This window comes from Heptranchias perlo, chromosome 1 (genome assembly GCF_035084215.1).
Source record: "Heptranchias perlo isolate sHepPer1 chromosome 1, sHepPer1.hap1, whole genome shotgun sequence".
In the NCBI taxonomy this organism is placed as follows: domain Eukaryota; kingdom Metazoa; phylum Chordata; class Chondrichthyes; order Hexanchiformes; family Hexanchidae; genus Heptranchias; species Heptranchias perlo.
The window spans coordinates 124,052,684-124,074,952 of NC_090325.1; the positions used below are offsets into that span (position 1 = coordinate 124,052,684).

Here is a 22,269-nt window from a genome sequence, read left to right on the forward strand (position 1 = left end):
TTGGCTCCTGGTCCCCCAATGCCTCAAATTTAAAATTCTCATACTTGTGTTTAAATTCCTTCATTACCTCACCCCTCACTATCTGTGTAAACCTTCTCTGGCCCTGCAATCCACCCATCCTCCTCTGACTCTGGCCTCTTGTGCACCCCCCACCATTGGTGGTTGTGCTTTCAGTTGCCTAGGTCCCACCGTGTGGAATTCTCTCCCTAAATCCCTCCATCTCACTTTCCTCCTTTAAGACCCTTCTTAAAACCCCCCCTTTGACCAAGCACCTCTTCTAGCTCCTTTTTTGGCTCGGCATCCATTTTTTTTTATTATGCCGCTGTGATGTGCCTTGGGATGTTTTATCTATGTGAAAGGAGCTATATAAGGTTGTTGTTTTCCTTTATTTGTTTTCTCAGGCTTTTATTTATTCTGAGTATGCCTGTCAGATTAGGTTACGTAATCAGGATATCAAGAAAACAGTTCTAAAATGTGAAACCTCTGTTTGAAATTTGGAGGTCCAACTAGTCTGATGTGGTCCATTTGGGAGGGAATAACAATGATGGACATATGCATATGTGATCAAACTAAGGACTGGCTAAAAACAAATGATAGGATTTAACTTTATTCTCATCTTTGAGCTGTGCAGCCTACCCTTGGTTTATTTATTTTCTCCTAATTTTTTCTCTCCTTCCACCTTTAAGGTGCTGAGTCGTGCTGAGGTACAGTTCCACCAGTGCCAGCTACCCTTCGGTATATTACCCAAGTGAGCCTTGACAGTGAGTGTAGGCAGATTATTCAACCACAGGGAACATCAGAGCCAAGCCCAATTCTGTCCTCACTTGACATCCCTGCCTATGTACCTTCCAAGAAGAATCACTGGATATCAAGGAGGAGCGGGTACAATATCTGATTATTCCCCCTCCCAACCCAGGGATGCTGTGATTTCTCACTGTTGCCCTGGCATTCAGCATTGCCTACCCTCACTTTGGTAAGAGTGGTTTTTTTGGTGCATAAAGTTGAAAGTAAAATGTGAAATTCAAGCAAATGACAATAATTCAAAATATTTAAATGAAAAAGTGACATGTTTCACTAGACAACTAGTACTGTAGTCATTTTCATTGAAAGCAAAATAAGTTTTGTGAAAAAAGTATATATGCATTTTTAAGGTTTTAACTTTTTGAAGTTTTTTGACTACACAAAAATAGAACTGCACATTCAATTGTTTTTCAAGAAAATATTTCCTTCAACAATGATACAGCAACAAAATTTTATTTTGAAGCACTTTTATAGTAGAACAGAGTTTTTTAAATCAATTGTGCAAATCAAATAAGTGCTCGAGAACCACTCTATATCAGGAGCATAATAATTGACAAATATTGTCATTGAAAACAAATACTTGTGCCCATTTGCCATTTTAAAAATGTGACATGCTAATTATAATAAGTTTTCAGTGCTTAACAAGTGCTGAGGTGTTGCATATTTCTCCCTTATACATGAATATAAGCATTGTAATACAACTAGAAATTCGACTCGCTGAATTGAAGTCATGCTATAGATAACATCAGGATAAGAATATTATCAGTTCAAAATGTGCTCAAAATACAGTAAATATTAAGACACTTCAGATATTGTTCCTTTTTCTTATTCAGCTGATACAACCACATAAAGATAGCTGTGATGACTGTATGTAAGTACCACAATGTTTCTACAATGTGTCTTTGACTGTGGCGTCATGTTGAAAATAATACAAAATGTGATAGGATAGGAACACTGTGTGAAGGTCTTGATAGTATGAGTTTCACATGTACATCAGTGCTCCCATTGTTTTCAATGAAAGGAAGAATACAGAGCATTACAGTCAATTCAAGTAATAGCCAAATAGTCCTTTAGTTTTTGTTATGGCTTTTCTTAATTTAAACATTTTATTTTTTGTGTGCAGCACAATGTTTCTATAATAAAGCATTGTACTTGATGTTAAAATCCTAAATTTTAGATTAAACCAAAAACAAAGCAATGTAATGTTCTATACTGCAGGGCAAGATACAATATTGACATTTTAGCAAAACAATTTATTTTAAGTACTAAAGTAAAAACAGAGAAAACTGAAAATACACAGCACATCTATCAGCATCTAAAAGGAGAGGCGGGTTAGCTTTTTGAGTGTATCAGAGCTTATGTTTGAGTTCTGACAAAGGATCACTACTCACAACATGGATCTTTTTTCTTTTCAGATGTTGATGGACTGGATGTATATTTCAGATTTCCATAATTTTAAGCACTGTTGATTAGCAATTATGACACTGTACTGATCTTTTTTTCCTACTTTGGCCAGTAAGCAGAACAATTCAAAACATTTCTACAACCCTCCTTAATTCTGGAAGCACATCTCAAAACACATTACACATTCTGTAACCCACAATAACACTGTAACCCAATTCACTGAATGTTCACTTTCCCCAGTTGAGAAATAAAGTCTTCTCAAAAGGTAAACACTGTAAATGCTTCCCAAGTAATTCTTAGACCTTCTAATGATATACACTATCCAGTACAATTTTCACCAATCCCATTTGATTCACGTGCTCACTGTTACTTCTGTTTCAAAATAATATTTGACTAACTTTCAAGAAAAATGCATATTTGTAGGAGTTTAAGTTAGAAGGTGTTTTGTGGTATCTAAAAAAATCCAGAATGCATTTTGGATGGCTGTCATGTAGCTGAACAGTCTTGGTAGTACAATTATGCAAATATGTTTGCTTTATTTATATTTTTCATAGTCAATAGCATAATAATGTAGTTTGTGTCTAGCCTACTGTTCCCATCCCTTGTGTATAAACTTCTCCATCAGAATCAAACAAACACTTATGTATCTAATGAGTGATTTAAATCTGAAACTGGAAAATTCAACATTTCCATTTGTAAAACGGATTAAATCTCATGTACCATTTTATTGCCATGGACTGTGGTTTACTTATCCTCCAGAAAAGTCCTCAGATATTGCTGTAATTTACAATGTTCTACATCCATAATGTGTCGATATAACAGAGTGTATTTCCCAGTTAAAAAACAATCTGGTGCACATTGCTTTCTTATCACATCATGCTGCCTGCCTTGGAGTGCAAAGGCTGTCTTGCTTTCCTTCCCAGTGTATGGTGTAAATGTTGCATTTGATGGAGAAGTTCACACACAAGGGATGGGAACAGTAGGCTAACAATCCATCATGTAAAATAAAAGCATATCTTATCAGACAGAGTTTGTTACAATGCCTTAACAACAATCCCAAAGTTTGTTGTCCTGGTTTATGATATTTGTCATTGTCTATTGGCCTCTGCTGGAGCAAGATTCTGTATTTCCTCTAATCATCTCAATCCTTCAGATCTGTTACAGCCTTGTAACACACTCCCAAGACAGCTAGTTCTATGTGTACCTTGTAGTGGCCAAGAAATTCTCTAATGCTATGAATTGTGTAAAGTAAAATATGAATTGTGCAATTTAATAAGCAGCCGCTTATATAACTGCTTAATCTTGTTCCAATTTCTCCCAAAGTTCAATTATTTTGTCTCTAAGGCCAATGGCTGTAAGTTAACTTCATGGCATTATTTCCAGACAGGATAATGTTGCAGTGTACAGATCAATCCAACGCATAGTCTTTGTATGCAAACACCTTGTGTTTGCTATGATATTGTTTAACAATTTGTAATTGAATGCCTTGCTGAAATATATGTACAAAAACACTTTAGGTGCTGCAAGACACAATGGAAACTCAATACTAAAGGCAATATCCACCAGAAAATGGCTTTCTTTTATCTAACAATATTCCACACATTACTTTTTCTTATTGGATTCATTTTTTTAGACTGAGTTCACTTTTCCCATCAATACAAACTGTACTGTAATCTTCAACATGAGGAAACACCTGGTGGATCGCACGTCAAGACTTTCCTTTTCATTTGTGGTTTCATCTTTGTTTTTTCCAGCCCCGTGGATAAGGGTTATAATTTGGATCAGTTACCTGCTTTCCTGAAGTTTCATGTTCAGAGTATGCCCCAGCGGACATGTCAGAGTCAGTCAGTGATCGCTGATAACTAAGTGGCTGTTTGTACATTGAACTCCCTTGAATGGTAGGTCCTGGAATGGAGGCTATAGTTTTGATTGAAGATGTTATGCTAGATGGTCTTCTGACATTGAAAGAGGCAACAGAAGAGTAACTGCTTGGTAGTGGGGGGACATAGGCTACTCGTGCTTTCCATTCCTTCGGAGGCTCAGGTAGCGTCTTTCGACGGGCTGCTGAAACAATATTCTTTGCTATTGACACCTGGATATTTTTGCTGGAAAATGCTTCCTCTACTGAACCAACAGCGGACTGCGAAGCAGCATCCCACGGGGTCAGTTTTTTCAATGAAGTTTTATCTGACTGGGATGTCAGCCTTTCTGATGAACTGTTGACTGGTTGTCGCTTTGCCTGTGCTCCAGAGAGCCCATGAGAATAGCCATATGGTGGTAGTTTTCCAGGTGGTCTTATAGGTTGGAAGCCTCTTGCCTGTATCTGCAAATAAAAGCAATGATTGAAAATCAGGACAGGTGGATAGGACAAAAACAGCACAAGGAATATATCAAATGTTACAACCAGATACTCATGTACCGCACCTGCTTATTTAATATTGTAAATGGGAAACCCATGTGCTTAATTAACAAGGAGCTGTGAATTTAACTCCCATTAACATTTTTGTATTTAGACTTCCCTTTTGAATTCCCTCAGCCTTGAGCAGGGAAATCTGGCCTTGTAAGGATGTCTACCTTAAATTATTCTATTTACTTTGACAAGTGGCACAGTTATTTACATATATTTACTTATGTTATTTTTGGGATCAACATGTGTCTTCTCAACAGCTGCCCAAGAACATTGATTAATATCTTTTTATGTTTGAATTCACACAACCTTCACATTTCTGCACTTCCACCACAAATCCCACTGTATTTCACAATTCTTAAAGGAAGGATATACTAATACTTTACTTTTCTTAACATAGAATTACATAGAATTTACAGCACAGAAACAGGTCATTCGGCCCAATTGGTCTGTGCTGGTGTTTATGCTCCAATCGAGCCTCCTCCCAGCCTACTTCTAACCCTGTCAGCATATCCATCTAATCCGCTCTCCCTCATGTATTTATCTAGCCTCCCCTTAAATGCATCTATTCTATTTGCCTCCACATTCTAACCAATCTCTGGGTAAATAAGTTTCTCTCTCTAGGATTTTTCTTAGTTAGCAGTAAAATATGGATAATAACTCTCAAGCTGCAAAATTACAAGTAAGTTGATGGAGATATTTATCATAAATTACTGTTGGTTCTGATTAATTTTATTTGTATCACATATTGGGGTTGATTTTCCCCTGTGTGGTTTTCGAGTGGCCGATTGGCAGGCCTCACTGGCCGTTGGCCTGATAGTGGCGACATGAGGCCCATACAGCCAGCCCACTCCGGCCCGCTGCAATATTGAGGGCCTGGCCAGCCTCCAGACCTGATAAAGGTCCATTCTCAAGAGGGTGGGGAGGGACCTGATGCGGTAGCGGCCTCAGTTGTTTATATGGAGCCTGGAGGTGGACTCCTGCTCCTCCTGGCCCCACAAAAATAGTTCAAAACTTATCTTCTGGGCTCCTCCTTGGCTGGAGCGTGAGCTGATGTTGGGCAGAGTGTGCACAGCGCATGCTCCACCCAGTTGTTTTGAAATGGCAATTGGGGTCAAAGGACCCAGATTTGTATATCAAACCTAACGCCTGACTCACACGGGCGCTCTGGCCACCCAATGGTAGGCCCTTGGAAATATAACATTGACCATGACATCAGCAGGAATTTTTTTTTATATTCGTTCATCGGATGTGAGCATCACTGGCAGAAGGTGGTGGTGAGCTGCCTTCTTGAACCGCTGCAGTCCGTGTGGTGAAGGTTCTCCCACGGTGCTGTTAGGGAGTTCCAGGATTTTGACCCAGTGACAATGAAGGAACGGCGATATATTTCCAAGTCGGGATGGTGTGTGACTTGGAGGGGAACGTGCAGGTGGTGTGCCCATGTGCCTGCTGCTCTTGTCCTTCTAGGTGGTAAAGGTTGCGGTTTGGGTGGTGCTGTCGAAGAAGTCTTGGTGAGTTGCTGCAGTGCATCCTGTCGATGGTACACACTGCAGCCACTGTGTGCCAGTGGTGAAGAGAGTGAATGTTTAGGGTGGTGGATGGGGTGCCAATCAAGCGGGCTGCTTTGTCCTGGATGGTGTCGAGCTTCTTGAGTGTTGTTGGAGCTGCACTCATCCAGGCAAGTGGAAAGTATTCCATGAGACTCCGGACTTGTGCCTTGTAGATGGTGGAAAGGCTTTGGGGAGTCAGGAGGTGAGTCACTCGCCGCAGAATACCCAGCCTCTGACCTGCTTTTGTAGCCACAGTATTTATGTGGCTGGTCCAGTTAACTTTCTGGTCAATGGTGACCCCCAGGATGTTGATGGTGGGGGATTCGGCGATGGTAATGCCGTTGAATGTCAAGGGGAGGTGGTTGGACTCTCTCTTGTTGGAGATGGTCATTGCCTGGCACTTGTCTGGCGCAAATGTTACTTGCCACTTATGTCCAGGTCTTGCTGCATTATCTGAGGGATGGAGTGGTAAGTCATACCTCACCATTTTTGGGGTGCTACTGCCCCTTTCCACTAGGTAGGAGGCCTTATAATCTCTCCCCATATGTGTAGAATAAACAGTATTATACAAATGATGCATAATTTAAAAATTGCATACAGAGATGAATTATCAATATATACAAACACCATTAATCACAATGGGAATTATTAATAAACATAGTGACTTATTAGTCAAACATATAACATGGATCATTAAAAGTACCTTGTTACCAATGGACAGACTGCTTTGCAGATAACAGACTTAAAATAAATAAGTATAAACAAACCAATGGCATTTAACTATTTTTTGTAGAAACAGTATGACTCAAAATAATCTCTACATTGTAAAGTTATGTATTTTCTTTTGACCTATAATCCAATTCCATGTTAAACATCACAGAACCATTAATTCAGTGGCCAATGCAGAAATGGAAATTGGAATATTTCACGGAGATGGGTGGGTGAACTATAGCTCTTTCATGAATGCCTCTGACTCCATGTGAGAGATTCTGTGAGCTTTTCTAATGAGCGAAAAATTATCTGACAGTTTTGATCACTGCTGAGGCAGCTGGGGTAATTTTGACTTTGGGTGATAGTGAAAAACGGACAATATTGATTCAGCCGCCTGTTATGTATCTCTCCCAATTTGGAAATGACAATCGGGAGAGATGAACAAGGCGCCTCCTCAGGTGAGCACTTAAGATGTGCCCATAGTGGTCTGGATGTCTGCCACTGCCACGTCAATGAGATGCCCTCTCCCTGACCCCAGATACTCTAGCAGTGTCGGGAGTGGAGGTCACCAGCACCAGTACACTGCACTTTGGCCAGCAAAGCAGGACCTCGTATTTTCCAAGCCATTTTCTTATTTCTGTAGTGCTAGCAGATCTCTTGTGGTGTTGGTCATGGTATGTCACAGGATATACTGAAGTGTGATAGCTAAAGTGGACAGGAGGTAAATATGACACCTACAGGAAGTGCACATTATACATAAAACTTTTAATGTTTTATGGATGTACACATGAGCAATACTTTGGGTTCTCATATATTACCTGTATAGTAACCTATGACCATGTACACTTGTTTTGTCTACCAAGAACAATCTGGACCATTTGGAAGCCAGATCACAATTGCATCACTCAGCACATTAGAAGACACTAACACAACCACTACAATTGAACCAATTAAAAGCACACGCACACAGTTACCTACATCTTTCCAATCTAGTAAGTCACCAACACAAGATCACTCACCAAGCACTCGTAGGCTGACCGTGGTTTGGAGAGGCCAATGAAGCACATTGGTCATTCATGTAAATTAGAAACAGAAGTGACAATAATCTGGGACAAAATTAATTGTCACTTGGAAAAACATGGGTTAATCAATGACAGTCAGCACGGATTTGTTAAAGGCAAAACAGTGGTGTCCCCCAGGGGTCGGTATTAGGACTACTGCTCTTTTTGATATACATTAATGACCTGGACTTGTGTATACAGACATTATTTCAAAGTTTGCAAATGACATGAAACTCGGAAAAGTAGTAAACAGTGAGGAGGATAGTAGGAGACTTTAGGAGGACATAGACAGGCTGGTGAAATGGGAAGACACACGGCAGATGAAATTTAATGCAGAGAAGTGTGAAGTGTTGCACTTTGGAAGGAAGACAGAGGAGTGGCAATATAAACTAATTGGTACAATTTTAAAGGGGATGCAGGAACAGAAAGACCTGGGGGTTTAGGTACATCCATCTTTAAAGGTGGCAGGACAAGTTGATAAGGTTGTTAAAAGAGAATACGGGATCCTTGGCTTTATAAATAAAGACATAGAGTACGATAGCAAGGATGTTAAGCTAAACCTTTATAAATCGCTATTAGGCTTCAGCTGGTCCAATTCTGTCCAGTTCTGGGCATCACACTTTAGGAAGGATGGCAAGGCCTTGGGGACGGTGCAGAGAAGATTTACTAGAATGGTTCCAGGGATGAGGGACTTCAATTATGTGGAGAGACTGGAGAAGCTGGGATTGTTCTCCTTAGAACAGAGAAGGTTAATAGAGGCATTCAAAATCATGAACAGTTTTGATAGAGTAAATAAGGAGAAATTGTTTCCAGTGGCAGAAGGGTCGGTAACCAGAGGACACAGTCTTAAGGTAATTGTCATCAGAGCCAGAGGTGAGACGAGGAGAATTTTTTTTTACGCAGGGAGTTATTATGATCTGGAATGCACTGCCTAAAAGGGTGTTGGAAGTAGATTCAATAGTAGCTTTCAAAAGGAAATTGGATAATAATTGAAGGGGAGAAAATTGCAGGGCTATGGGAAAAGAGCAGGGGAGTGGGACTGATTGGATAGCTCTTTCAAAGAGCTGGCATAGGCACAATGGGCCGAATAGCCTCTTTCTGTGCTGTAAGATTCTATGATTCCACAATTCTAAGTGGTCCCAGCACTAAGCCCTGAGGCACCCCACTCAGTACTTCTTCCTATTTTGACTTAACTCCTCTAATGAGTACTCATTGTTTCCTACCCTTCAACCAGTTTCTTATCCATTCCCAGGAATTTCCAAAGCTTTGCGTTTAATGAATAGCTTTTCATGTAGAACTTTGTCAAAAGCCATTTGGAAGTTGACGTGCACCACATCACAGGACTTTCCACAATCCACTTGGCTTGTCACTTCCTCAAAGAAATTGAAGAGGCTAGTCAGGCAGGATCTTTCTCTTCTGAATCATGCTGACTGTTGTACTAGGTTATTGTTATACAGGTGGTCCATGAGTTTATTCCTGATAATCATTTCCATTATTTTACATTGGAATGGAAGTAAGACTAATGGATGGTTGCTTGTGTCTGTTTTATCATCCTTTTTGAATATGGGCACCACATTAACCTGTTTCCAATCATCTGCTACCTCCTTGGTGTTCAATGACTCCCATATAATTATTGTCAGTGCTTCACAAATCTCTATAATGGGGGTGATTTTAAACCCCAAGAACGGGTGGGTTGGGGGCGGGTGGGAGTTGAAAATAGTTGTTTCTTTGGGTCGCAACCGCAAAAATTTCGGACTTTGCATTCCCAGTGGGAAGCCTGTACTTTTACACGTCAACATTAAACCCAGAAATAAAGCCGGGTTGCGGTCGCGACCCAAAAAACAACCATGTTCAACTCCCACCCGTCCCCAACTCACCCATAATTGGGGTTTAAAATCACCCCCCAATGTCTTTTTCAGTACTTTAGGATAGATACCATCTATCACTGGGGATTAGCCTATTTAGCCTCATTTATAACAAAAGTCATTGGTTTTTCTTGGGATATCTTTGTTTGGAGATGGTATGTTGCTTGTGAATAATTGGAGATGGTAATCATTCAGAATATTTACTATTTTATGTTCATTCTCAGTTTCAAGCCTGTTTCCATCTTTTGTGGTTCTCACCACTGCCCTGCCTGCTCTTTTGCTGTTGTGGTACTGAAAGAATGTTTTACTAATATGCTTAGCACTCACCAACCATATTTGCAGACACTGTCACACCCACCTGGCAACAACTGTAAGGAACTGTCTTCGCGGGTCAGGATCAATCAAGAGCCACTTGCAGAGCTGTGCAATCTGATGCAGGCACAACTGCTGCTGACATGCACAATAGGGCCCCCACAGCCACAATGACAGTACTGGTCAGCTGCAGCATCCAGCCTGCCTCCACCTCCTTCCAGGCATGCTGCAATGCAGATTTATGGGAATGTGCTGCGGAGTGGCACAGATGGCATGGATCTGTGAATAATTATGTAAATACCCCGACCACGAAATTTGCTCTTTACCATTCTGGTGAGATTAGAACCAATTTTTATCAATTCAGTGTTGATTTAAGCCAGTAGACAAAAATCAGCCCAACAATTTCTAATAAAGTGGACATAATTACCATATTTTACGTCAAACGGCCTCCCATTTAAAGTGAATAGGAATTTATGCACAAAGAACACATTGGAATATTTATCAAATATTTCCTTGCAGAGAATTTTTTTTTAAAAACATGGGACAGTCTAATTCCAAAGAGATACTATTCCCTTCAAACAATTTCCTGTATTTCATCTCATGTTTCCTGTCTCCACTAAATTCAATGATAGAGGCTATAGATGATTTAATAAATTAAGCAGTGTATACAGAAAAAGTGATTATACCAACCTAAATATCTTCTGGATGTTGTTTTATAATTAAATAATGAGTATAATTTCTCAACTTTTCTTCATTGAGATTCGTACCTTACATTTCAGCCTCTATAATACCAAGAGCTTCTAAAAGCTCTATATTCCTTGAGCTTTTAATAAGATTTCAGCAACCACACTATGAGACTGAAACATCCCTGAGTATTAAAGTAATAATGCTCATGTGATGTCAACCTAGTGTAATTTATTAGTGTAATATTATTGCAATATTAACCCTTAGGGTGCAGCTATACCATTGCTCTGATTTCAGATTGGTAACTACAATGTCAATTTGTGATCAGCAGTACTTTGTTTATATTGTCTCACAATGATTGGGACTCTTCAGTCCAAGAGAGACTGTATGTGGCACATGTGTATGTGACGACCTCTGATCCCAGCCATTAAAGTTAAATGTATCTGAGTGTGGTGGGAACGCCCATACTCTTCATGTAAATGAACGTTGGGTAGGTTTATTAAGTGCCCCGGAATATAGTAGACTCCTTGAGTACCTCTAAACTTAGTTTGACATATTTATTGGTGTTACGCCGGTACACAAAATTCCAAGCTCCCTGCATCAACCATGGGGTTGATTTTAACTCCCAGCGGGAAACCGCAGGAGTCAGTTGATCTATCGCCAGCCCAAGGCAGCATGTTGCCATAGCGATTTTAACTGCCAGGCCCCATTGCGATGCTGCCAGTCCACTTCTCAACCAATCTGGGCCCGAAGCGGCTGCTGGTCTCGTGAAAATCGAGCAGCCATGGCCACCCGCCAGTATGCAGGTAAATGTGGGGAATGGGATCTCACAGGAGGGAACGGGGAGGGGAGTCTGGGGCAGGGGAGGCCTAAACTTTCCTTATACGGCCCCAAAGCAGCGCTCCTGCTCTTCCTGCCCCACAAATGAAAGTAAAAAACTTACCTCTCAGGGCCTCTTCACATCCCAATCCTCTTCTGACATACTTCAGCCTGGTGGAAACACCACAGAGACTTCCCCACTCAGGCCTGAGTTAAAGTTGCAGCCGTGGCCCAATAATGCTATCGGACCCCGATCTACATATCTAAAGATGGGCCCTGCCAGCTTCAGGCAGCTGCTTTTGCCATCTGCTCAGAAGAGTAGGTTAAAATCAGGATCGTCAGGGTCCAGGTGGGAAATCGGCAGGTAAGTCATCTGGGGCATTTTAACTGCTCACACGCCCGGTTTCCTTTGGGCAGGTAGGATAAAATCCCCACCATTTTTTTTCAAAGTTTTAAGTTCACACAATTTAACACTGGAACAACCCCCAATATTACAGTAATAAATCTTCACTGGCCACAGAGGTACTAAAACAGGGGTAACAAACGTGTGGCCTACAAAACCAGTTTCATCTGGCCCACAGACTTCCCATGTATCTTCATTTCTGTATTTAGCTTGTTGGGGTGACACTCATAGCCAAGTTGTATAACAAGTTGAAATCACTTACGCCTCACTCACCTCCCCTCCGCCCCCCACCCCTCCCCTGCCCGCATCTAATAGCCGTTATTATCAAGAAATGTCCATTGCATCTGCTACTGTTTGCCTGACTCAGGTTTTCAACATCACTTAACATTGATCACTTCTTGCAGTACATTTCAACCTCTCGCAACGTTGATCCCTGATTTTAAAATTCTGTAGTGATAAATTGCCCTCGTGTTTTTATCTAAGAAGAGAAAGGTAGATCAAGATTGTGGTGCACTCCAAGAGAAATGTAGAATTTCATATTTCTTTGTGGAACATAGGAAGATAGGAACAGGAGTAGGCCATTTAGCCCCTCGAGCCTGTTCCGCCATTCAATGAGATCATGGCTGATCTGTGACCTAACTCTATATACCCACCTTAGCCCCATATCCCTTAATAGCTTTGGTTAACAAAAATCTATCAATCTCAGATTTAGAATTAACAATTGAGCTAGCAATAACTCCTGTTTGCAGAAGAGAGTTCCAAACTTCTACCACCCTTTGCGTGTAGAAGTGTTTCCTAACTTCACTCCTGAAAGTCCTGGCTCTAATTTTTAGGCTATGTCCCCTAGTCCTAGACTCCCCATCCAGCGGAAATAGTTTCTCTCTATCTACCCTATCAGTTCCCCTTAATATCTTGAAAGCTTCGATCAAATCACCCCTTTATCTTCTAAATTCCAGGGAATACAACCCTAGTTTATGTAATCTCTCCTTGTATTTTAACCCTTGGAGTCCAGGTATCATTCTAGTAAATCTATGCTGCACTTCCTCCAAGGCCAATATATCCTTCCTAAGGCCAATATATCCTCCCAGAACTGAACACAGTACCCCAGGTGTAACCAGGGCTTTGTATAGCTGTAGCATAACTTCTACGCCCTTGTATTTTAGTCCTCTCGAAATAAAGGCCAGCATTCCATTAGCCTATTTGATTATTTTCTGTACCTGTCCATGACATTTTAATGATCTATGTACATGGACCTCTAAGTCTCTTTGGAATTCCACTGTTTTGAGCTATTCACCATTTAGAAAGAACTCTGATCTATCCTTCTTAGGTCCAAAGTGGATGACTTCACACTTGCCTAAAGGAATGGAAAGCCCATGTGCTTGCTTTGTAAACAACAGGTAGCTGTGATGAAATAATACAACATTCAAAGACATTATGAAGCAAATCATATTGAGCAGTATGATAAGTGCACAGGAAAGCTACTTGAAGATTAATTTTACGAATTAACCTGATCACTTGTTTTGCTTCTATATCTACTCCTTCCTCTTAAATAAATACAATACTTTCTTTTAACCAAACTACAGATGTACCCACATGTTTTTTTTATGTCTATTGGGCAGCCAGCGCTTTTTCCAGTGCATACCCCAATGGTATAAAGGTTCAGTGCCTGCCTCATGACATTGCTATCCTGCTCACTTTATGCATAAGGTCAAGTCTCTGTTCCTAGGAAGCACAGGCCTACCAGGTTAAACTAAGAGTTTAAATCAATAACTTAAAGTAGATAAACTAATTAGTTAATAAAACTAAGAATATAGAGTGAATAAAAATTCTAATAAAGTAAATATATAAAACAAGGTTAGATCGGGATGGCAGGGCAGGTGATGACTGCAGCATGTGGGAGTTGGTGGAGAACAGTGTGATCCCGGGCAACCACATCTACAGAAAGTGTCTGCAGCTCAAGGAACTTCGGCTCAGAGTTGTTGAGCTGAAGTCCAAGATGCAGACATTGCGATGAATCAGGGAGAAGGAGACGTACCTGGACACTTTGATCCAGGAGGCAGTCACTAAATGAATCTAAACTACTACCAGATTAGGTAGTAATTTAGATTCATTCAGTGGTCAGGGACAGGAGGGTGTGACCGCAAGTCAGGCAGGTATGGGGACCCAGGATGTTTTGATGGGGGAGCGTCAGCCCTTGATCGTCCAACAGGTATGAGGTACTTGCTACCTATATATTAGGACACAAAACTTGGAAGGGTAGTAAACAGTGAGGAGGATAGTGGTAGACTTCAAGAGGACATAGACAGGCTAGTGGCATGGGAGGACACATGGCAGATGAGATTTAACGCAGAAAAATGTGAAGTAATACATTTCGGTAGGAAGAATGAGGAGGGGCAATATAAACTAGAGGGCACAACTTTAAAAGAGGTACAGGAACAGAGAGATCTGGGGGTATATGTGCACAAATCGTTGAAGGTGACAGGCCAGGTTGAGAAAGTGGTTAAAAAAGCATGCAGGATCCTGGGCTTTATATATAGAGGCATAGATACAAAAGTATGGAAGTCATGATGAACCTTCATAAAACATTGGTTCAGCCACAACTGGAGTATTGTGTCCAGTTCTGGGCACAGCACTTCAGGAAAGATGTGAAGGCCTTAGAAAGGGTGCAGTCGAGATTTACTAGAATGATTCCAGGGATGAGGGGCTTTATTTCCGTGGATAGACTGGAGAAGCTGGGGTTGTTCTCCTTGGAACAGAGATGGTTGCGAGGAGATTTGATAGAGGTATTCAAAATCATGAAGGGTCTAGACGGAGTAGATAGAGAGAAACTGTTCCCATTGGTGGAAGGGTCAAGATTTAAGGTGATCGGCAAAAGAACCAAAGGTGACATGAGGACAAACCTTTTTACACAGCAAGTGGTTAGAATCTGGAAAGCACTGCCCAAGGGGGTGGTGGAGGCAGATTCAATCATGGCCTTCTAAAGGGAACTGGATAAGTATTGAAAGGAAAAAAATTGCAGGGCTACGGGGATAAGGCGGGGCGTGGGACTAGCTGGATTGCTCTTGCATAGAGCCGGTGCGGACTCGATGGGCCGAATGGCCTCCTTCCATGCTGTAACCTTTCTATGATTCTATGTGGATCAGAGCAAAGACTGCAGGGAGGATGGGCAAACTGACCACTGCAACGTGGCACAGGAGTCCATTCAAATGGGGGGAGTACAAAGGAATGTGATAGTGGTAGTGGATAATATAGTCAGGGGGATAGATACTGTTCTCTGCAGCAGCGACCGAGAGTCCCGAAGGCTGTGTTACCTGCCCAGTGCCAGGGTTAAGAACATCTCCTCATGGCTGGAAAAGAACTTGGAACATGAGGTGGGGGCATCCAGTTGTCATGGTGCACGTTGGAACCAATGACATTGGTAGAAATAAGAATGAGGTTCAGCTGAGATAGTTTGAGGAGGTAGGATCTAAATTAATAAGCAGAACCTTAAAGCTAATAATCTCTGGATTACTACCTAAGCCACGCGCAAATTGTCATAGGGACAAACAGATCAAAGAGTTAAATGTGTGGCTAAAGTGTGGTGTGGGAGACAGAGGTTTCGATCCATGGGACAATGGTACCACCACTGGGGAAGGAGGAAGCTGTTCCATTGGGATGGGCTCCACTTAAACCAGGCTGGGACCAGTGTCCAGACGAATTAAATAACTCGGGCTGTAGATAGGGCTTTAAACTAAAAAGGTGTCAGGTGAGGGGAAATTTAGAAATCTAAAGAGAAAAGTCAAGGCAACAGAGCAGTGTAGTGATTTGGGTAAAGATAAACAGAGTGGCAGGAAGGGACAGAAAGTTTAACGGTAATAGTGCATCAGCGAATAAGGTCAAAGCAGGAAAAAATGGTAAAAAGTTAAAATTAGAGGCTCTTTATCTGAATTCAGGAAGCATTCGTAACAAGATAGATGAATTAGTGACACAAATAGAGATAAATGAGTTTGATCTAATAGCCATTACAGAGACATGGTTGCAAGATCCAGAACTAGCTGTGCCTGTAGCCAAGCTGTTCCAGTACAGCTACAATATTGGCATCTAACTGACAATGTGGAAAATTGCCCAGATATGTCCTGTCCACAAAAAGCAGGACAAATCCAATCCGGCCAATTACCGCCCCATCAGTCTACTCTCAATCATCAGCAAAGTGATGGAAGGTGTCATCGGCAGTGCAATCAAGCGGCACTTACTCACCAGTAACCTGCTCACCGATGCTCAGTTTGCATTCCGCCAGGACCACTCGGCTTCAGACCTCATTATAGCCTTGGTCCAAACATGGACAAAAGAGCTGAATTCCAGAGGTGAGGTGAGGTGAGAGTGACTGCCCTTGACATCAAGGCAGCATTTCACCGAGTGAGGCACCAAGGAGCCCAAGTAAAATTGAAGTCAATGGGAATCAGGGGGAAAACTCTCCAGTGGCTGGAGTCATACCTAACTCAAAGGAAGATGGTAGTGGTTGTTGGAGGCCAATCATCTTAGCCGCATGACATTGCTGCAGGTGTTCCTCAGGGCAGTGTCCTAGGCCCAACCATCTTCAGCTGCTTCATCAATGACCTTCCCTCCATCATAAGATCAGAAATGGGGATGCTCGCTGATGATTGCACGGTGTTCAGTTCCATTCATAACCCCTCAGATAACGAAGCAGCCTGTGCCTGCATGCAGCAAGACCTGGACAACATCCAGGCTTGGGCTGATAAGTGACAAGTTACTTTCGTGCCAGACAAGTGCCAGGCAATGACCATCTCCAACAAGAGAGCATCTAACCACCTCCCCTTGACATTCAACGGCATTACCATCGCCGAATCCCCCACCATCAACATCCTGGGGGTCACCATTGACCAGAAACTTAACTGGACCAGCCACATAAATACTGTGGCTACAAGAGCAGGTCAGAGGCTGGGTATTCTGCGGCGAGTGGCTCACGTCCTGACTCCCCAAAGCCTTTCTACCATCCACAAGGCACAAGTCAGGAGTGTGATGGAATACTCTCCAATTGCCTGGATGAGTGCAGCTCCAACAACACTCAAGAAGCTCGACACCATCCAGGACAAAGCAGCCTGCTTGATTGATACCCCATCCACCACCTTAAACATTCACTCCCTTCACCACCGGCACACCGTGGTTGCAGTGTGTACCATCTACAGGATGCACTGCAGCAACTTGTCAAGGCTTCTTCGGCAGCACCTCGCAAACCCTCGACCTCTACCACCTAGAAGGACAAGGGCAGTAGGCACATGGGAACACCACCACCTGCACGTTCCCCTCCAAGTCACACACCATCCCGACTTGGAAATATATTGCCATTCCTTCATCGTCACTGGGTCAAAATCCTGGAACTCCCTACCTTACAGCACTGTGGGAAAACCTTCACCACATGGACTGCAGTGGTTCAAGAAAGTGGCTTACCACCACCTTCTCAAGGGCAATTAGGGATGGGCAATAAATGCAGGCCTTACCAGCGATGCCCACATCCCGTGAACGAATAAAAAAAAGTGACCAGGATTGGGAACTAAATATTCCAGGGTACTTGATGTATTGAAAAAACAGGCAGAATGGAAAAGGAAGGGGTTTCGCCCTGATAATAAAGGATGACATAAGGACAGTGGTGAGAAAGGATCTTGTCTCAGAGGATCAGGAAGTAGAATCAGTTTGGGTGGAAATAAGAAATAACAAAGGGCAGTAAACACTGGTGGGAATAATTTATAGCCCCCCTAAAAGTAGCTGTACCGTTGGACAGAGTATTAATCAAGAAATAATAGGAGCTTGTAACAAAGGTAATGTAGTAATCATGGGGGACTTTAATCTTCATATAGACTGGACAAATCAAATTGGCAAAGACAGTCTGGAGGATGAGTTCATGGAATGCATCTGAGACAGTTTCCTAGAACAATACATCATAGAACTAACCAGGGAACAGGCTATTTTAGATCTTGTCTTGTGTAATAAGATAGGGTTAATTAGTAATCTCACAGTAAAGGATCCTCTGGGTGGAGTGATCATAATATGATAGAATTTCACATTGAGTTTGAGAGTGACATACTTAAGTCCGAAACTAGAGTCTTAAACATAAATAAAGCCAAGTACATAGGTATGAGGGACAAGGTGGCTAAGATAGATTGGGAAATTAGATTAAAAGGTATGATGGTAGATAAGCAATGGCAGACATTTGAAGAAATATTTCAATATTCTCAATGAATATACATTCCATTAAGAAATAAAAACTCCACAGGAAAAATGATTAATCCGTGGCCAACTAAAGAAGTTATCGATAGTATTAGATTAAAAGAAGAGACCTACAATGTTGCGAAGAAGAGTAGTAAGCCTGAGGATTGGCAGAGTTCTAGAAACCAGCAAAGGATGACCAAAAAATTGATAAAAAGGTAGAAAATAGAATATGAAAGTAAACTAGCAATAAATATAAAAACGAATTGTAAGAGCTTCTACAAGTATGTAAAAAGGAAGAGAGTAGCAAAAGTAAATGCTGGTACCTTAGAGGCTGAGACAGGAGAAATTATAATGGGGAATAGGGAAAATGGCAAAGACGTTAAACAAATATTTTGTATCTGTCTTCACAGTAGAAGACACAAAAAGCATACCAAAAATAGTGGGGAACCAAGGGACTAATGAGAGTGAGGAACTTAAATTAATTAATATCAGTAGAGAAAAAGTACTTGAGAAACCAATGAGACTAAAAGCCCATAAATCCCCTGGACCTGACGGCCTACATCCTAGGGTTCTAAAAGAGGTGGCTGCAAAGATATTGGAAGAGAAAACAGGGAACCAAAGGCCAGTTAGCCTGATAGCAGTCGTCGGGAAAATGCTGGAATCCATTACTAAGGAAGTGGTAACAGGGCACTTAGAAAAATCATAATATGATTAGGCAGAGTCAACATGATTTTATGAAAGGGAAATCATATTTGACAAATTTATTAGAGTTTTATGAGAATGTAACTAAAAGGGTAGATAAAGGGGAACCAGTGGATGTAATATATTTGGATTTTCAAAAGGCATTCGATAAGGTGCCACAAAAATGGTTCTTACGCAAGATATGGGCTCATGGGGTTGGAGGTAATATATTAGCATGGATAGAGGATTGGTTAACGGACAGAAAACAGAGAGAAGGGATAAACGGGTCATTTTCAGGTTGGCAGGCTGGAACCAGTAGGGTGCCGCAAGGATCAGTGCTTGAGCCTCAGCTATTTATAACCTATATTAATGACTTAGATGAAGGGACCGAGTGTAATGTATCCAAGTTTGCTGCCGATACAAAGCTAGGTGGGAAAGTAAGCTGTGAGGAGGACACCAAGTACCTGCAAAGGGATATAGACAGGTTAAGTGAGTATGCAAGAAGGTGACAGATGGAGTATAATGTGAGGAAATGTGAGGTTATTCACTTTGCTAGGAAGAATAGAAAAACACAATTTTTTTTAAATGGTGAGAAACTATTAAATGTTGACGTTCTGAGAGATTTGGGTGTCCTTGTACAAGAAACACAAAAAGTTAGCATGCAGGTACAGCAAGCAATTCAGAAGGCAAATGGTATGTTGGCCTTTATTGCAAGGGGTTTGGAATACAAGGGTAAGGAAGTCTTACTACAATTGTACAGGGCTTTGGCGAGCCCTCACTTGGAGTACTGTGTACAGCTTTGATCTCCTTATCTCAGGAAGGATATACTTGCCTTAGAGGCGGTGCAACAAAGGTTCACTAGATTGATCACTGAGATGAGAAGGTTGTCCTACGAGGAGAGATTGAGTAGAATGAGCCTATACTCTCTGGAGTTTAGAAGAATAAGAGGTGATCTCATTGAAACACGTAAGATTCTGAGAGGGGCTTGACAGGACAGAAGCTGAGAGGTTGTTTCCCCTGGCTGGAGAGTCTAGAACTAAGGGGCATAGTCTCAGGATAAGGGGTCGGTCATTTAAGACTGAGATGAGGAGGAATTTCTTCAATCAGAGGGTTGTGACTCTTTGGAATTCTCTACCCCAGAGGGTCGTGGATGCTGAGTCATTGAGTATATTCAAGGCTGAAATAGATAGATTTTTAAACTCTAGGGGAATCAAGGGATATGGAGATCGGGCAGGAAAGTGGAGTTGAGGTTGAAGATCAGCCATAATCTGATTGAATGGTGGAGCAGTCTCGAAGGGCTGTATGGCCTACTCCTGCTCCTATTTCTTATGTTCTTATGTACCAATGGAAGAGTGTGAGTAGAGTATTGGGAAGTAACCTGAATGATAACAGTGATAACATTTAAAATTTAAAAAGCAAACAATCATTTCTAATTTTTTTGCATATTGGCACGAGTGGGAATCAATCTCCAGTGGCTAGGCCAGAATTTCTTGTTTACAAATAGAGCAAATGATTAAATTATTGGCAATGATGGAGGAAGAGGAAATGTAAATCATAATTGCACTTCCATTTCACCCATCCTGTGGGAGAAGATATTGCCTTTGATGCCAAAGGGGATACATGATAAACGATGACTATAGAAGACTTGTAGAAAGGGATAATAGTTAATGTTAATTACCAGGGTCATTGGGGTGACTAGGTATTTGGCAGTGACTGTGATAAATTAGTGTTAAGTAAGAATATTAATACACGAATATGAGAGAGCATACAGGGTAGGAATGAGGGATAGATGGAATGAGATGAAGTCTGCACATGCAGAACGGAGCACTGCGAAGCAGTGGTGTGAGTCTTAAGTGGTTTAGCAGGAATTATTGAAGACCTGATTAGTAGGAACAGGAAGTCAGAGGAAAAGAAATGTAGAATTACAAAGAATCATGAGGGGAGGAGTAATAAACAATAGCACAAATAAAAGGCTGCAAGCAAAAAAGTAAAACAGGCTCAAGGCAGAAGGGCATGTGACAGGGCAAATGAACAGATACACACGAGGAAAAAAGGAGGGAACAACACTGGAGAAAAATGTGCAGCCTGGTTAGAAAATGAACAAAGAAGGTAAGCATGGAATTGATGAAATCCAGAATGTCAACAACCGTAAAAACAAATGGGATCACTCGTAGCTGTGGTTAATGGAGCCTAACAACCTTTAAAAAGGTGAAGCGTTAGGAGTTTTAGGAGGAACCCAAAGCTGGGAATAAGTTACGGTCAAAGTCTAGAACCAGATAAAACAGAGACCCAAAGCTTGGATTAATGAGGCAGACAGCTGGTTAGACAGAAACAGAAGGCCTGGGAGAGGAAAAAAACAGACAGTGGTTAACCAACTCTGATAATGTGTAGGGAAGGAATTTGGTGAATGAAGAGGTTTGAATGCTTTAAAGTTTAGTTAACTTGAGGATGGTTAAAGAAACTTGAGTTGGGATGAAGACAGTGGAGTCTAGAAGTTCTTGTCGATGTAAACTTTCCACATTAGCAAATGTGTGATAATGGCCAGCAATGTCAGGAGTGGCACATAGCACTTGTTTACTGCCTGTTTCTTAATGCTAACAAAATTGCTGCAATAAGCATTTTTATTTTGTGCTCAATTCATACAGAACAGCAATTAATGTGGTAGATTCGGCAATTAACAAGGAACTGCCCACATTGCAGTAGTAACACATCATTGGTGCATGCATGAATCTCCCTTAGATTGGACAGACATTACCAGTGAGGTTGCGGTGAGAATGTTGTATTTTGCATTTAAAGATGAGTTGCTTGCAATTTTCTTTCCACATTCCAGATTTTTGTGCACAATGGAGACTGCATTCAGTGTCCCACTAGCAATGGAGTTGGCAGAGGAAGACCAGCAAGAATAGTCATGTGCCCGCGATGTCTGGTGGCATGCGTGACATATCATCAAGTTCTGCCATGTCATATTACACAGAAGGTCTCCCATATCAGGTACAGCTACCTGGTAATGATAGTAGATGTTAAGGTTTAGCCAAAGTCAGCATAGCCCTCTCCATCTCGTTCTGTCTCATAGGTGTCAGGCACCATTCAGACAATTACTGGGAACATCTGCAATATCAGCCAATTGGTTGTCCACAGATGCATTATTCAGCTTCATAACTTTCACCAACGGCAGCAACATTCAAGAGCAATATAACTCTACAGAACTGTTGGCTTTCTCAGACACAGAACCAATGTTGCCATTTGGGCTCTTGTGCACAATGCTATGTCGTACATAACTCAAAAAGGATTTTTTTCTAAATTTCAACATGGACCACCAATACAGAATCACGAAAGTCAATGCCTACTTTCCCAGAAGCTCTGA

General features: G+C 41.5%; 1 protein-coding gene across 3 annotated transcripts in view; it reads right to left on the reverse strand.

Annotated features, from left to right (window-relative positions):
• Positions 1–1,238: 1,238 nt before the first annotated feature.
• LOC137325622 (synaptopodin-2-like) overlaps positions 1,239–22,269 on the reverse strand; it is a 104,047-nt gene continuing 83,016 nt past the window's right edge. For all 3 annotated transcript variants that reach the window (XM_067990904.1, XM_067990890.1, XM_067990897.1), the window contains one exon: positions 1,239–4,528. In XM_067990904.1, the coding sequence (XP_067847005.1) occupies positions 3,941–4,528 (588 nt within the window). In that variant the 3' untranslated portion in view covers positions 1,239–3,940. The remainder of the gene's footprint in view (positions 4,529–22,269) is intronic.